The sequence below is a fragment of the Giraffa tippelskirchi genome, chromosome X (genome assembly GCF_054371585.1).
Source record: "Giraffa tippelskirchi isolate mGirTip1 chromosome X, T2T-mGirTip1v1.2.pri, whole genome shotgun sequence".
Classification (NCBI taxonomy): Eukaryota; Metazoa; Chordata; class Mammalia; order Artiodactyla; family Giraffidae; genus Giraffa; species Giraffa tippelskirchi.
The window spans coordinates 115347149-115364490 of record NC_137289.1 but is presented as its reverse complement, the minus strand read 5'-3'; the positions used below and the strand labels follow the sequence as shown (position 1 = coordinate 115364490).

At 34.8% G+C, this 17342-nt stretch overlaps 1 protein-coding gene across 1 annotated transcript in view; it reads left to right on the top strand.

Annotated features, from left to right (window-relative positions):
- CFAP47 (cilia and flagella associated protein 47) overlaps positions 1 to 17342 on the top strand; it is a 493129-nt gene that overhangs the window by 85223 nt on the left and 390564 nt on the right. The window contains exon 22 of the mRNA XM_081563532.1: positions 15603 to 15744. Coding sequence (XP_081419658.1) covers positions 15603 to 15744 — 142 coding nt within the window. The remainder of the gene's footprint in view (positions 1 to 15602; positions 15745 to 17342) is intronic.

Below are 17342 nucleotides of genomic sequence, written 5' to 3'. Positions count from 1 at the left end.
ACTTTTCTGATATTAAAGAAGATGAAAAATTTTAATTTTTTGCATTGTTGCATTATAAAACATTATGATGTATACTATACTATATTTTGTTTCCACAGGTTTAGTATATAATATTCATCTATTCAATATATCCATGGACCAATGACATTTAGAAAGATACTGTTTAGCAAGGTTAACCAGAAGAAAGGGAACATCTTTGCTTTTTTTGAAAATCATTTTAGGAATAACTTCCTTTGGCCTAATTTAGGCTGTCAGATAATATCAGAATACTAATGTTATTTAGATTTTCCTTTTATCTTTTCAGCAGAGGATTTTGAAGTGCATGGAATATTGTAAAAGTGTTACAATTATTTGTTGAATAACACAATCTGTGACTTTCTTATTTTAGACAAAAGCATAATTAACAAGTTATTTGTAGAGATTCAGAGGATGTTTATCTTCTTAATTTTGCAGTATTTTAATATCTTTCAAAGCCTGCTTAACTCTCACATTTCCTAACCATTTGCAAATTTTCTCAGCATCAACTTATATTTAAATCTTGAATATCAATAATGTTCTCCTGATTATTTAAGTCTTTTGTCAAAATTAAATAGGAATTTTAGAAGGCAGAAAGAAAACATAAACAATAAATAAATCCTGTTACATAACAATAACTGCTGCTTGTATTTTGGAGTATCTTTGTTTTTTCTATCTCTGTAATTATAATGAAATAATACTTTATGAACATTTTTAACCTGCACTTTTTTTAGTGAATGTATTAATTTAAATGTTATGAGTTGCTTTTTGTATTATGAAATATTCTAAATGCAATTTAATTTTTAAGGATAATATTTTATTGCTATACTATGTTAGCATTATTAAACTAAGATTTTTTTGCAAAATAAGTTACTATACTTAAGATTTTTCCATTTTTTGACTTTATAAATGAGTCTGTAAGAAATGTCCTTGTAGATAACTGTTTTCATATTATATGCTTTCATATATTTTCCTAGAAGTAAAAAAATTGGACCAAACTCTATGTACATATTTTTGGCTGTTGATATATGTTGTCAAATTGCTCTTCAAAAAGGTTATACCAATAGTATTAGCCACTAGTAACAGTAAATGTTGCTTACTTTCTTTCATTGTGCAAATAGGATGCATCAATTATATATATAATTGGTGTATAGTATATATTATCGGGGACTGGAATGCAAAAGTAGGAAGTCAAGAAACACCTGGCATAACAGGCAAGTTTGGCCTTGGAGTACAGAATGAAGCAGGGCAAAGGCTAATAGAGTTTTGCCACGAGAACGCACTGGTAATAGCAAACACCCTATTCCAACAACACAAGAGAAGACTCTACACGTGGACATCACCAGATGGTCAACACCGAAATCAGATTGATTATATTCTTTGCAGCCAAAGATGGGGAAGCTCTATACAGTCAGCAAAAACAAGACCAGGAGCAGACTGTGGCTCAGATCATGAACTGCTTATTGCCAAATTCAGACTTAAATTGAAGAAAGTAGGGAAAACCACTAGACCATTCAGGTATGACCTAGATCAAATCCCTTATGAGTATACAGTCGAAGTGACAAATAGATTTAAGGGACTAGACCTGATAGACAGAGTGCCTGACAAACTATGGACAGAGGTTCGTGACATTGTACAGGAGACAGGGATCAAGAAAATCCCCATGGAAAAGAAATGCAAAAAACAAAATGGCTGTCTGAGGAGGCCTTACAGATAGCTGGGAAGAGAAGAGAAGCGAAAAGCAAAGGAGAAAAGGAAAGATATTCTCATCTGGATGCAGAGTTCCAAAGAATAGCAAGGAGAGATAAGAAAGCCTTCCTCAGCGATCAGTGCAAACAAATAGAGGAAAACAACAGATTGGGAAAGACTAGAGACCTCTTCAAGAAAATTAGAGAACCAAAGGAACATTTCATGCAAAGATAGGCTCGATAAAGGACAGAAATGGTATGCACCTAACAGAAGCAGAAGACATTAAGAGGAGGTGGCAAGAATACACAGAAGAACTGTACAAAAAAGATCTTGACGAACCAGATAATCACGATGGTGTGATCACTCACCTAGAGCCAGACATCCTGGAATGTGAAGTCAAGTGGGCCTTAGAAAGCATCACTATGAACAAAGCTAGTGGAGGTGATGGAATTACAGTTGAGCTATTTCAAATCCTGAAAGATGATGCTGTGAAAGTGTTGCACTCGATATGCCAGCAAATTTGGAAAACTCAGCAGTGGCCACAGGACTGGAAAAGGTCAGTTTTCGTTCCAACCCCAATCAAAGGCAATGCCAAAGAATGCTCAAACTACCACACAATTGCACTCATCTCACATGCTAGTAAAGTAATGCTCAAAATTCTCCAAGCCAGGCTTCAGCAATACGTGAACTGTGAACTTCCAGATGTTCAAGCTGGTTTTAGAAAAGGCAGAGGAACCAGAGATCAAATTGCCAATATCCGCTGGATCATCGAAAAAGCAAGAGAGTTCCAGAAAAACATCTATTTCTGCTTTATTGACTATGCGAAAGCCTTTGACTGTGTGGATCACAATAAACTGTGGAAAATTCTGAAAGAGATGGGGATACCAGACCATCTGACCTATCTCTTGAGAAACCTGTATGCAGGTCAGGAAGCAACAGTTAGGACTGGACATGGAACAACAGACTGGTTCCAAATAGGAAAAGGAGTACGTCAAGGCTGTATATTGTCACCCTGCTTATTTAACTTATATGCAGAGTACATCATGAGAAACGCTGGGCTGGAAGAAACACAAGCTGGAATCAAGATTGCCGGGAGAAATATCAATAACCTCAGATATGCAGATGACACCACCCTTATGGCAGAAAGTGAAGAAGAACTAAAGAGCCTCTTGATGAAATTGAAAGCGGAGAGTGAAGAAGTTGGCTTAAAGCTCAACGTTCAGAAAACTAAGATCATGGCGTCTGGTCCCATCACTCCATGGGAAATAGATGGGGAAACAGTGAAAACAGTGTCAGACTTTACTTTTTTGGGCTCCAGAATCACTGCAGATGGTGACTGCAGCCATGAAATTAAAAGACGCTTATTCCTTGGAAGGAAGGTTATGGCCAACCTAGATGGCATGTTTAAAAGCAGAGACATTACTTTGCCAACAAAAGTCCGTCTAGTGAAGGCTATGGTTTTTCCAGTGGTCATGTATGGATGTGAGAGTTGGACGGTGAAGAAAGCTGAGCGCCGCAGAATTGATGCTTTTGAACTGTGGTGTTGGAGAAGACTCTTGAGAGTCCCTTGGACTGCAAGGAGATCCAATCAATCCATCCTAAAAGAGATCAATCCTGGGTGTTCATTGGAAGGTCTGATGTTGAAGCTGAAGCTCCAGTACTTTGGGCACCTCATGCGAAGGGTTGACTCATTGGAAAAGACCCTAATGCTGGGTAGGATTGGGGGCGGGAGGAGAAGGGGACGACAGAGGATGAGATGGTTGGATGGCATCACCGACTCGATGAACATGGGTTTGGGTAGACTCCGGGAGTTGGTGATGGACAGGGAGGCCTGGCGTGCTGCAGTTCATGGGGTCACGGAGAGTCGGACACGACTGAGCGACTGAACTGAACTGAACTGAACTGATATATATATATATAGTATATATGTAGTGTAGTATATACATCATCAGTGTATATAGTATTCTGCCTGCCCCATAGATGAAAGGCAAATTTTTAAATAGCATTTAATATTCTTTGATTCTTTTTGCATAATAAGACACCATACAATAGTAATGATTTATTTGCTAACAATTTGACCTGCTTGCTACTATTAACAATGGTAACATTATATTGACTGATTTTTGTATGTTATGGAGTATAATCCATTTTATATATTTATGGATATCTTCCTAGTATTTTCTTGACGAATTTTGCATCCCTATTCATAAGGGATACTGGTCTATGGTTTTCTTTCCTTCAGCTGTCTTTGTCTGGTTTTAGTATCAGGGTAATAGTGACTTCTTAGAATGAGTTGAGAAGAGTTTTCTCCTCTTCTATTTTTGAAACAGTTATGAAGGATTGTATTCTTCTTTAAATTAGTGATATATTTCATCATTGAAGTCATCTGATATTGGGCTTTATCTGTCATCAGTTCAGTTCTGTTCAGTCGCTCAGTCGTGTCTGACTATTTGCAACCCCATGGACTACAGCATGCCAGGCTTCCCTGTCCATCACCAACTCCTGGAGCTTACTCAAACTCATGTCCATTGAGTCCATGATGCCATCCAACCATCTCATCCTCTGTCGTCCCCTTCTCCTCCTGCCTTCAATCTTTCCTAGCATCAGGGTCTTTTCTAATGAGTCAGTTCTTTTCATCAGGTGGCCAAACTGTTGGAGCTTCAGCTTCAGCATCAGTCCTTCCAATGAATGTTCAGGACTGATTTCCTTTAGGATGGACTGGTTGGATCTCCTTGCAGTCCAAGGGACTCACATCTTCTCCAACACCACAATTCAAAAGCATCAATTCTTTGGCTCTCAGCTTTCTTTATGGTCCAACTCTCACATCCATACATGACTACTGGAAAAACCATGTTTTGTCATATGTTTACTAAATAATTAATTCCATCTATTACCTATATTAAGGTTTTGTATTTTTTTAAATTATAATAATCCTTTAATTGATAATTATATAGTACTTAGAGTTTATAAAGTACCCTGCTATCTGATATCAATTTCCATTTGAATCCAAGAAGACAAGCATTGAGACCTTAGATTTTTCTCCTTTTTCCAGTTGTAGAAGCTGATGCACAGTGAGGCTAAGGGACTTGTCGAGACTAGGTGTTGGTGAGGTATAGAGCTTAGATGTAAATGTTATATTCTCAGCCTCCTGGCCTGTCATGATGCCATGTTAGGAATCCAAATATGATGAAGAATATTATATATTTCTGTAGCCTATACACAAAATGATTTCATATACTTTTTTGAGGCTTGTTACTTTCCTCCTAGTCATTAGCATTCAGAATCTTCAATTTCATAAAGTTGCCATCATCAAAATGTCAGTGACCATTTTTATATAATCTCTTTTTTGTTCCATTTTGCATATTCATAGGAAGAAATTTACAGTCATAATTTGTTTATTCTGTTATTAAGTGTGGTTGGCAGATAATTATCAGATGCTTAAGCCTTTAATTGTATATACAAGAGTATTTGTAGAAATTAATAAAACCTATAATACAGTGTAAAGAAAGAAAAGTAATTGACAGAAATTGTCAGGATTTTGTAGAATATTGGGAAATACTGTTGTGAATTAAAAAGATGCAAATCTGAACAAGACAACTCAGAAAACCAAATCTATGTCATTGAACATGTCATGATTTTATTAGTCAATACAGTATATTTGCCATCTCGGGCCTTAAATATGAATAGCATTTCTGTGTCAGATCAAATCATAGATAATCTTTTGTTTTTAACATTTGCATATATTTCTCTTAGTAAAAATTTATAGCATCCACAACAAAAGAGGGTTACTCTTCCTTCTCATTTTTCAATTCTTTCTTTGTCGGTATTGCTTCTTAGATTTTAGATAGGTTTTACATGATTTTCCTCCGTTTAATGCTCTGCTTAGGATAGGGTCCACTGAATATTGGTTTAATTTGCTATCACCCATTCTGATATGAACTGATGTTCCTTTAGTATTATATTTTCTCTTTTGAGAACTTCCTGTTCTGCTGAAAGTACTCTGACTTCCCTTGATAAACTAAGGCCAATAGTTCTTCCCTACTTAACCCTGCTCCCAGCTTCATCTTTAATAGTTTTCTCTTTTCTTCTTCTGAGTGAGTTTCCATGTTTATTTATTGTGATATAATTAACATTCAACATGCATTAGTTTTCAGGGTATGACATGGTAATTTGATATATGTATATATTATGGAATGATTACCACAATAAGTTTAGCTAACATCCATCACCACAAGTAGTTACAACTTTTTTCCTTGTGATGAGAACTTTTTTTTAAATTAATTAATTAATTTTAATTGGAGGCTACTTTACAACATTGTAGTGGTTTTTGCCATACATTGACATGAATCAGCCATGGGTGTACATGTATCCCCCATCCTGAACCCCCCTCCTACCTCCCTCCCCATCCCATCCCTCAAGGTTGTCCTAGTGCACTGGCCCTGAGTGCGCTGTCTCATGCATTGAACCTGGACTGGCGATCTATTTCACATATGGTAATATACATATTTCAATGCTTTTCTCTCAAATCATCCCACCCTCGCCTTCTCCCAGAGTCCAAAAGTCTGTTCTTTAGATCTGTGTCTCTTTTGCTGTCTCACATATAGGATCATTGTTACCATCTTTCTAAATTCCATATATATGCATTAATATACTGTATTGGTGTTTTTCTTTGTGACTTACTTCACTCTGTATAATAGGCTCCAGTTTCATCCATCTCATTAGAACGGATTCAAATGCATTCTTTTTAATAGCTGAGTAATATTCCATTGTGTCTATGTACCACTGCTTTCTTATCCATTCATCTGCCAATGGACATCTAGGTTGCTTCCATGTCCTGACTATTGTAAACAGTGCTGTGATGAACATCGGGGTACATGTGTCTCTTTCACTTCTGGTTTCCTCGGTGTGTATGCCCAGCAGTGGGATTGCTGGGTCATATGGCAGTTCCATTTCCAGTTTTTTAAGGAATCTCCACACTCTTCTCCATAGTGGCTGTACTAGTTTGCATTCCCACCAACAGTGTAAGAGGGTTCCCTTTTCTCTACACCCTCTCCAGCATTTTTTGTTTGTAGACTTTTTGATAGCAGCCATTCTGACTGGCGTGAGATGGTACCTCATTGTGGTTTTGATTTGCATTTCTCTGATAATGAGTGAGAAGGCAATGGCACCCCACTCCAGTACTCTTGCCTGGAAAATCCCATGGACGGAGGAGCCTGGTAGGCTGCAGTCCATGGGGTCGCTAAGAGTCGGACACAACTGAGCGACTTCACTTTCACTTTTTCACTTTCATGCATTGGAGAAGGAAATGGCAACCCACTCCGGTGTTCTTGCCTGGAGAATCCCAGGGACGGCGGAGCCTGGTGGGCTGCCGTCTATGGGGTCGCACAGAGTCGGACACGACTGACGCGACTCAGCAGCAGCAGATAATGAGTGATGTTGAGCATCTTTTCATGTGTTTGTTAGCCATCTGTATGTCTTCTTTGGAGAAATGTCTGTTTAGTTCTTTGGCCCATTTTTTGATTGGGTCATTTATTTTTCTGGAATTGAGCTGCATGAGCTGCTTGTATATTTTTGAGATTAATTCTTTGTCAGTTGCTTTGTTTGCTATTATTTTCTCCCATTCTGAAGGCTGTCTTTTCACCTTGCTTATGGTTTCCTTTGTTGTACAAAAGCTTTTAAGTTTAATTAGGTCCCATTTGTTTATTTTTGCTTTTATTTCCATTACTCTCAGAAGTGGGCCATAGAGGATCCTGCTGTAATTTATGTCGGAGAGTGTTTTGCCTATGTTTTCCTCTAGGAGTTTTATAGTTTATGGTCTTACATTTAGATCTTTAGTGATGAGAACCTTTAAGATGTTCTCTCTCAGCCACTTTCAAGTATACAATACAGTATCATTAACTATAATCATGTGCTATATGTTATATCCCCAGGACTCATTTATCTTGTAACTGAAAGTTTGTACCTTTTGACCATCTTCACCCCACTTCAAGGATGAAGGAGATCAAATTTTCTATTTCTTCCTGAGGAATTCTGCCTAAGTTGTCTAATTTGGCAGCATGCGGTTATTCATGGTGTTCTCTTAGTATTTTTATTTGAGTAAGGCAGGTAGTAATTTCCCCTATTTCATTTCTGATTTTAATAAATTATCTCACCTTTTGTCTTTGCCTATATAAAGGTTTGTCCATTTTGTCTATGTTTTTAAGATTCAGCTTTTGGTTGATTTTCTATACTGTTTTTTTTTTTTTATTTTCACTTTAGCTTTTATTATTTACTTCTTTCTGCTTTCTTTGAGTTTAGTTTTCCTTTTTCTTGTTTTTTTAAAATTTTTATTGTAGTGTAGTTGATTTACAATGTTGTTAATTGTACAGCCAAGTGAATCTGTTATACATATACATATATCCTCTCTTTTTCAGATTCTTTTCCCATATAGGCTATTACAGAGTATTGAGTAGAGTTCCCTGTGCTTGCTAGTGATCTGTTAGTTATGTATTTTGTGTATAGTAGTGTGTATGTGTTAATTCCAATCTTCCAATTAATCCCTTACCCTCTGGTAACCACAAGTTTATTTTCTACATTTGTAACTCTTTCTGTTTTTGTACATAAGTTTATCTGTTGCCTTTTTTTAGATTCCACATATAAGCAATATCATATGATATTTTTTTTTCTCTGTCTGACTTGCTTTACTCAGTATGACAGTCTTTTTCTTGTTTTTTAAGGTAGAAGGTCAGGGTATTGATTTGAGATTTTAAATTTTTATATAGGTTTTACAGGCTTTAGATTTCCCTCTAAGCATTGCTTTACCTGTATCTTAAAAGGTTTGGTATTTTGTTTTCCATTCATCAGAGTTTGCATTTTCTCATATAATTTCTTCTTTGACCTGTGGTTATTTAGGATGTTATTAAATTTCTACGTATTTGTGCATTTACCAAACTTCATTCTGTTATTGATTTTTAATATAATTCCATGTGATTAGAGAATATCCTTTGTATTACTTAATTAGATGTAAATTTACTGAAGCTTTATTTATTGTTTTATGACACTATGTGTAGGTTATTCAGTTGTGTTGAGGTAAATCCAAAAGAAATAACTCTAAGAGTTGAAAATGATTACATCTGTGTGTGTGTGTGAGTATACAATGGTGGAGAGAAGGGAATGCTGATTTTCAAAATAAGCTTTGTAGGATTATTTTTGTTTTATTTTTGCAAGTATGTACCCTTATAATTTTGATAAAAACAAAAATTCAGAATTAAAAGAAAACAATCCTTTTGTGACAAGTTATTATTTTAAAACATTCAATTATACAATTCTCTTATCCAGTTCCTGCATCTGCATCTTTCATGTGTACCAATGTATGCAGACAGACACACACACACACACATACACACATTGTTCAGTAAAGAAAAGAAATGTAAGTTTAACAGTAACTTATAGGTTTTTAAGTGTACTCAGATAAAGTTACATCTTTCTTAATAAGTGAATGTTGTGATTTTATATTTTTATACAGTGGGTGCATATACTGTGCTTTTAATGACATCCTTCATCCACAAAAGCCTGTAGCTTAATGGTTACTAAAGATTAGAAAAAATACATAATCTGATTTAAATCTGTTACATGACTTTTTGGGAGGATGCATATACTTGTCAAGTGGCTCATTGGTAAAGAATCTGCTTGCCAATGCAGGAGACGTGGGTTTGATCCTTGGGTCAACAAGATCCCCTGGAGAAGGAAATGGCAGCCCACTCCAGTATTCTTGCCTGGGAAATCTCATGGACAGAGGAGCCTGGTGGGCTACAATCCATGGGGGTCACAAAAGAGTCGGACACAACTTAGTGACTAACCAGCAACAATAAAATATGCAATTTGACATTTTTTTAGTCCAATTTGCTATTTAACACTTTTAACAATTAAAAACTCGGAAATCTATTTCTTAATGTTTGGACCATGACTCTTCAAGGATTCTAAAATTCAGTATGAAATTAAATTATACATATTTATAGTTTTCTGGAGTGCCACATATTGCTTAACATTTTTAACTGTTCTGTGTTTACTAGGTAGTTTAAAGGAGATTTACCTAGTGTATCACAGTGTAATTCAGTCCAATAAGAAAAACATATAAAACGCTGCAGAGACAGCACATCCTGTGAGATTTTGCTCACTAAATTTGTGCCAGTGAGGCAGATTGATTATCTGGTTTCCCAGCATTTCAGATGTCCTTCACTATATTTATAGCTACTTGTAAGTTATCTGTCTTTATGTGTGTGTGTGTGTAGATATAAATAGCCAGTGGTGCTTTCTTGGTTGACCTATGCAGCAGGAAAATGTGAAATCAGCAGTAAAGGACTTGATTTATTTCTAGTTGTAACCCTCCCTTTCCTACATTGCACCAGGTTTGAATACAATCAAAACTGCTGGTGGACAATTTCTATTTTATTTGGCATCCTTGACTAGACTTGTTTGTTTACACTAAGTCACTTAAGCCCTTCCTTTCCTTATGGGCCACTTATATGTCTTCTGGGCCAGTGTACAGAGTTGTGCTTCCTTACATGGTAGTCACTAGTCATATATGCATATTTACATGAAAGCTGAAATTAATTAAAATTAACTATTTTCTCAGTTAACATAGCCACATTTCAAGTTCTCAGTATCCATATGTGGCTGTTGGGTAGTACAGAACATTTCCATCATCACAGAAAGTTGTATTTGACTGTGCTAGTATAGATCTTTCCTTCTTTTTTATCCTTACTGTTCCTGCTCTATATTTTCCTGCTTAATATTTTCCCTAGAGCTCTTGAAAATGAGCAAACTTGTTCACTATTTCCACCAACCTTTTTTTTTTTTTTAATCCACCATCCTTTTTCTGCCTTTCAAGGATATGCAACCTTTGGGTAAACATTTCATAGTAGTTATTCTGGATTTACAGCCATTTTTACAGGAAGGTAAGAAAAATCCTTCAAGTATTAAAAGAGAAGACTTTCGAATAACACCTGTCCCTTTTCTATTCATCAGCATTTTTTCTACCAGTACTGAACAGGGACTGAAATCTTTTCTATATCAGAATATCATTCTTCTCTTGGAGGTATTTGTCTATTGGAATGACAGCTTCTAAGAAAGTATATAGAATGGCACACATCACAAAACTTTCAGTTTTCCCTCTTCATTAGTTACCTCAGTGGGGTCACAAAGATTAGGACTCATCTTCTTGGTTCTCTTGATGTATCACTGAGTTTTAGTGTAAAAAGTGTTGTAGACTCATAGTTCTGTTGAGGTGATAAAACTTACATGAGTGAAAAAATCATGGACCTCTCAATTTTGTAATTACAGGGCTACTTGGGTAAAAACACATTTTTTTTGGTAAATTCTTTGTAAAGATTTGAGTGAAGAGAGGGCAAGACCAGTATGACTTCCCACATACACACAGTTGACAATTAAAGAGGGTAGGGATTGGTTCTTAGCTCTGTAAATTCATCACACAGTGTTTTAGAAAATATGTTACAGGAAGGGAGAAAGGCCTCATGCTTAAAGAGAAAGTTAAGGGCTAAGATCAGTACATTGAATTATCTTGATAATCACTAACATCATCATCAGTAATAGTATCAAACATCTTGAATGAAGCCTACAATCATGTTCTGTGTTAAACCTCTCCCATCAATGCAGTTCCACTCCTACCATCCCTGATTTTGGGACACAACACAGATCCAGTGACTGTTGGGACTTAATCCATCATGATCACTCTTTACCTTGATCATCCCCCAAAGTGGAGCCCTCTGTGTATACACTGCCATTCCTGCTAGCTCTATGCTCCTTCCCACCTGGTTTTTTTCTCTTCCCTTCTGCCCTCTAGGATATCTACATTTACATAAGTCCTTGATGTTTTGGGGGGATTCCTTTCCCTTCACTATGTCTTCATGCTGTGACCATGGCTATCTCTAGGGCTTTACTTCTTATATAGCCTTTTCTGTGGATCAGGGTATGGCTCTAGAGGTGATACTTTCTGGACGCTTTGCTCCCTGGGTTGATTTTTCTAGATGGTCTTTGTTACAAATGGCTGCCTCTTTGAACTTTGCAATATGTGAGTTTACCACTATCTGGACATTGCTACCAGCTAGGTGCATTGTACAATCTGCTCCCTACTCTTCTCATTTTCTGAGTGATTTCAGTGTCCATATGGAGGCCCATCCAGAACCCTGGCCTCTCAGTTCCTTGTCTTCATGTTTCCATTGATTTCCTTTATTCCCGTCAGCTCTTCTATTGGGAACCCACGTCCATCAATCACAATCAGATGAGGATGATGGTTTAGGAAACATACTTTTACATATTACTTGACTTTAAAGTGAGTTCATATTATGTTAATAAAAAATAAAGAATAAGATAGTACCTGGTGTTAGTTGCTCAGTTGTGTCTGACTCTTTGCTACCCCATGGCCTGTAGCCCACCAGACTCCTCTGTCCATGGAATTTTCCAGGCAAGAATAATGGAGTGAGTTACCATTTCCTTCTCCATGATAGTACCTAAAAGTCATATAAATACTATTAAAATATGTGTAAGCAAAAGTATTGATTTCTGTTAATATGATAAGCAAAAAATAAAAAAAAAACAGAAGCGGTAAAATAGAAATGAGACAAAATATAACTGGTTGTTGATAATTAATAATGAGAAATTCCAGGAGAAATAAGATCAAACAAAGTTTTAAGAACTGAAATATGGAAGGGTAGTATTTGTACGTGAACTCTATCTTTATTCAGTTTAACCCTTGACATCTGTGTGCTGGTATCACTACAGAAATAGATTATCATGGGAATGAGTTGCTTGCTCAAAATAAATGAAACATCCATGAAAATAATATATTTTACAGTATTTTTATGCTTTTATAATTCTGTTATAAGAACAGATTATTTACAAAAGATTGTGTGATGTGAGATGATATTGGTAATGAGGTGGTCAGTGTCTTAGTCTGTTCAGACTGCTGTAACACAGTACCAGAGACTGGGTGATTTATAAGTGACAAAAATTTATTTCTTACCGTTTGGGAGGCTGGATATCTTAAGATTATGGCACCAGCCTATTAGGGTGAGGGCTCCCTTCTGAGTCGCAAACTTCTTGATGTGCCCTTGTGGGATGGAAGAGGCTAGGAATCTCTCTGGAGTGTCTTTTATAAGGCACTAATTACAGTTACACGACTCTAACCCCCAGTCATGAGACCTCATGGCTTAAGCACATCCCAAAGCCCCACCTCCTCATTTTATCATTTTTGGGGCCTAGGATTTCAGCATATGAATTTGGGGGAGATATTTTCAGACCATAGCAGCCAGCTAGTGTTAAATAAAAACAAAATGAAAGCCCAAGAGTTTGCCTGGTTAGGTAATATGCATGGCAAGCTGTAAGTATACCCTTTTTATTATTAATATTTAGTTCTTATATTAAAAACTTATTTTTTTACTTCTCTAGCTTCTTGAGATCATCACATGATGAATATCTGGGGAATTCCTGGAAACCACTGATTGATTTGTCCTTCATATATTTTAAAAAATAATAATTTGTTGAGTGGCAATTTCTGTAACATAAAATTAACCATTTGGAATTAATGCAGTGCCTTCACAATATGGTATAAGCACGCCCTCTATTTCATTTCAAAGCATTTCCATCACTCCAAAGTAAAACCCTTTACCCATTAAGTGGTTCCTCCCAACTCTCTTCCCACCAGCCACTTGCAGCCACCAATCTGCATCCAGTCTCTATGGATTTCTCTCTTCTGGATATTTCATGGAAAATCACCTTTCCAAAATTTCCTAAATTTTTCTAGTGTTTATTTGTAGTCACCCTCTCCTCCACTTTCAGTTTAGAGCAAACACTAATCTCATTTTGTTTGTGTAATTTTGTCTTTTCACTTGTATGAATGAAATTATAAAGTATGTTGCCTTATCATTCTGGCTTCTCCCACTTAGAATAACACATTTGAAATCCCTCCATATTTTTCCATTTAACAGTAGTTCATTCCAGTTTATTGTTGAAATGTATTTTATTGTATGTATTTACCAAAATTTGTTACCTGTTCACTATTTGGAAGGGATTTGGCTTGGTTTCAGGTTTTCACAATTATGAACAAGGCTACTAAAACATTTCCATGCAGTCTTTTGTATGAAAAAATTTTTGTTTTTCTTTGGTAAGCATCTAGGTTTGGGCATCTCTGAGCCTTATGTTAAGTATGTATTCTAAGAATCTGGAAAACTTTCCCCAAATGCTGAGAAAATTTTACATTCCTATCAGCAATTCGTAAACATATTAGGTGCTTGCATCTTTATCAGCACTTGGTAGTATCATTTTTATTTAAGCATTTTGATAGGTGTGAAGTGTTAATCTTCTGTGATTTTAAATTGCATTTTTCTTATGTCTGCTGATGTTAAATATCTTTTTATACGGTAACATGTCATATGTACATTTTCTTTTCTGAACTCTCTTTTCAAATCTTTTACATAGTTTTTCGCTGGGTACTTGTTTTTTCTCTTAATCTTTGTGTGTTATTTATAAATTTAGGATGCAAATTGAATTTTTTCAGAAATAATGTTTTTGACTAGTAATTTTATTTTTAACATTATCATTAATAGAACAAATATTTAAAATTTGATAAAGTACACTTTAATTGTTTTTATAGATGATTATTTTGATATTGCACTTAAGAAATATTTTTCGCCTACATTTTCTTCTGCAAAGTTTATAGTTTTAGGCTTGATATTTAGGTCTTTGGTGCATTTAGAATTAATAGGAATTATTTCTAATGTCATTTATTTTTTTATTTTTAAGAATTCTATTTGGACTCATGAAAATAAGCCAAGTCTTATGTTGAAAAAAAAAATAAGCTTTCAATGTCACAAGATAATTTTTTTGAAACTGTCTTATTTTAAAAACTGCTATTTTGCTAAATCCATAATATCTCATTAGATCTCCTGAACTTATTCATCTGGCATAACTGAAACTTTGTACCCTTTGACCGACATCTCCCCATATCTTCCTTCCCCCAACCCTTGGCAACCACCGTTTACTCTCTGCTTCTGAGTTTGACTGCTTTAGATTCCAGGTGTAAGTGAGATTATACATTATTTGTGTTTCTGGTATGGTTTGTTTCATTTAGGATAATGTCCTTCAGGCCCATCCGTGTTGTTGCAAATGGCAGGATTTCCTGCTGTTTTTAAAGCTGAGAAATATTCCATTGTATGTGTATATCACCTTTATTTTTTTATCCATTCATCCTTTCATGAATATGTGGGCTATTTCCACATCATGACTGTTGTGAATAATGTTGCAGTGAACATAGGAGTGCAGGTAATTCTCTGAGATCCTGATTCCAGTTCCTTTGGGTAAATACCCAAAAGTGATATTGCTGGATAATATGTTAGTTTTGGTAACAGTATTGTACTTTATACTTGAAATTTGCTTAGAGGGTGGATCCTAAGTGTTCTTTCTCTCTCTCTCATACATACACACACACACACACACACACACACATAAACTACGTGAGGTGATGGGTATGTTAATAGCCTGATTGTGTTATTTCATTATATATATCAAATTATCAAGTTGTAAACTTTAAATATGTACAATAAAAATAGTATAAAATGAAATAGGTGAAGGGAATAAAGAGATACACACTTCCAATTATAAATAAACCACAGGAATGTAATATTCTGTGTAAGGAAAATGGTCAATGACATTGTAATGACTTTGTATGGGGACAGTTGATTACTAAACTTATCATGATGATCATTTCATAATATATGCAAATATAAAATCACTATGTAGTACACTTGAAACTAACATGATGATGTACCCTGTTTTTAAATTCTAAAATATCACAATTTTTATACCAAAAATAGCCAGTTATAATGTATTTTTTTGTTTAACAGGTGGCAACGTTCAGCTTTAGCATACAGGTTCGAGTTAATTTCTTTGCAGCTTCAGAACTTGACTCTCAATGTTGTTTGTCAGACTCTGATGTGATTCCAAATAGAGCACCAGTTATTCCACCATGTTATATTGAAGCTACCGGTATGTAACATGAAAAATTTCAACTGATGTGCATATCAACTATTTATTCTTACATAGCTAGAAGTTTAAAAAATTATAGCATGATATTCATTTTTAAAAAATAGAAATGCTAGAAAGTAAATTTATTATATTATTCTTGTGTATGTTTGTGAGTCTGTGAGACTGAATTTTGATAAATAGCATGGATATACTCTCACATGATTTACCTTTGCTTAAAAAATAGAATGTAGTTAAAAACAGAGGTCAGGTTAGTACTTTGTTTTTTGTGTGGGCAATTTAAATGATTATTTCAAAATAGGAATTATTAAAATAAAATACATTGATTATAAAATAAAATGATGAAAATTTTATTTAAGGGAATGTTTTCCCCCCAAAGGGATGAGTTACTAAAGAACTAAATACAAGTAAAGAAGGATAATTATTTTAAAATTTTGAATTATTTATTGAATATTTATTTATTCATTTTCTTCAAGTATTCAAGTTTAAAACTGATGCCTTCTGCAGACTATACTTTTGACTGTCTTAGGCTTGCATTGTATTATGTGCTTAAGTATTTTTCTTGAAAATTTAAGTCTAGTTTATATTATACTGTATTTTGTTTTTATTGTTCTGACATTAGTTGTCTTTAATAATAAAATAGTGATCAGTTAATAATTGTACTTGGCACCGAGTTAGAGAAGCCTCATTAAAGTAGCATATACACTATAGGGATTTATTTCACTCCCATTTAAAATACAGAATTAGTAATTCCACAACTGGTAGAGAAGCTCCATGAAATTAAAAATGTATCCCTTGTTTTAAGATATCTTTTTAGATTAGCCAAATTACTTTTATGAAAAAGAAAATATAATTCACTTATTTTATAATTAAAAATTAATGTACCATCATTAAGGAAAATTGGAAAATGTAGAAACACAGAAAACATCATCTGGAATGTGACTATTTATAATATACCATTATTAATAGTTTGGTGTCTCACTCTTGTTTTGTTCCATATTTAGCTTTTATTAGTTTATTTATAGCATAGTGGAGATCTTACTGCCTATGTTAAGTTGAAATCTGATCACCCGATAGAAACTTTACCATTGTCCTAAGTTCTTGTCTGGTTTTTTCACTCTGGAAGTTAATGTTCTTGAGTTTTATAATGGTTTTCTAAATTACTTCCTCGAAAAACACTTTCCCATTATTTTCCATATTTCTTTTTCTGACTCCTATTGGTTAGATTTTGTACCTCTTTGATTATATTGTATATTTTAATTATCTTATATATTCTCCCTTAGTGTCCTTTTCCTCATCTTTTCATTTTATTTCCCAGGATATTTTTTTTTTCTGAATTGACTATTTTATGTCTTAAAAAATTATCTTGGTGATTTTAAACTAACAGAATTTTCAAACTTTTTTTCTTATTGTTTCTTTACTTATGGAGTTTTTTAAAATGAAAGCAACACTTTTTGTCTGTAATTGTATTGTAAATTATTTGAGCTTTACTTCTTTTGAGTACATTGTCTCAATTTTTGCTGAAATATTTTTCCTTTATATCTGTCTCCCTCATGTTGAGGAGTTCCTTAAATGTCGACTGACTCTTGCCTGTTCTCTTA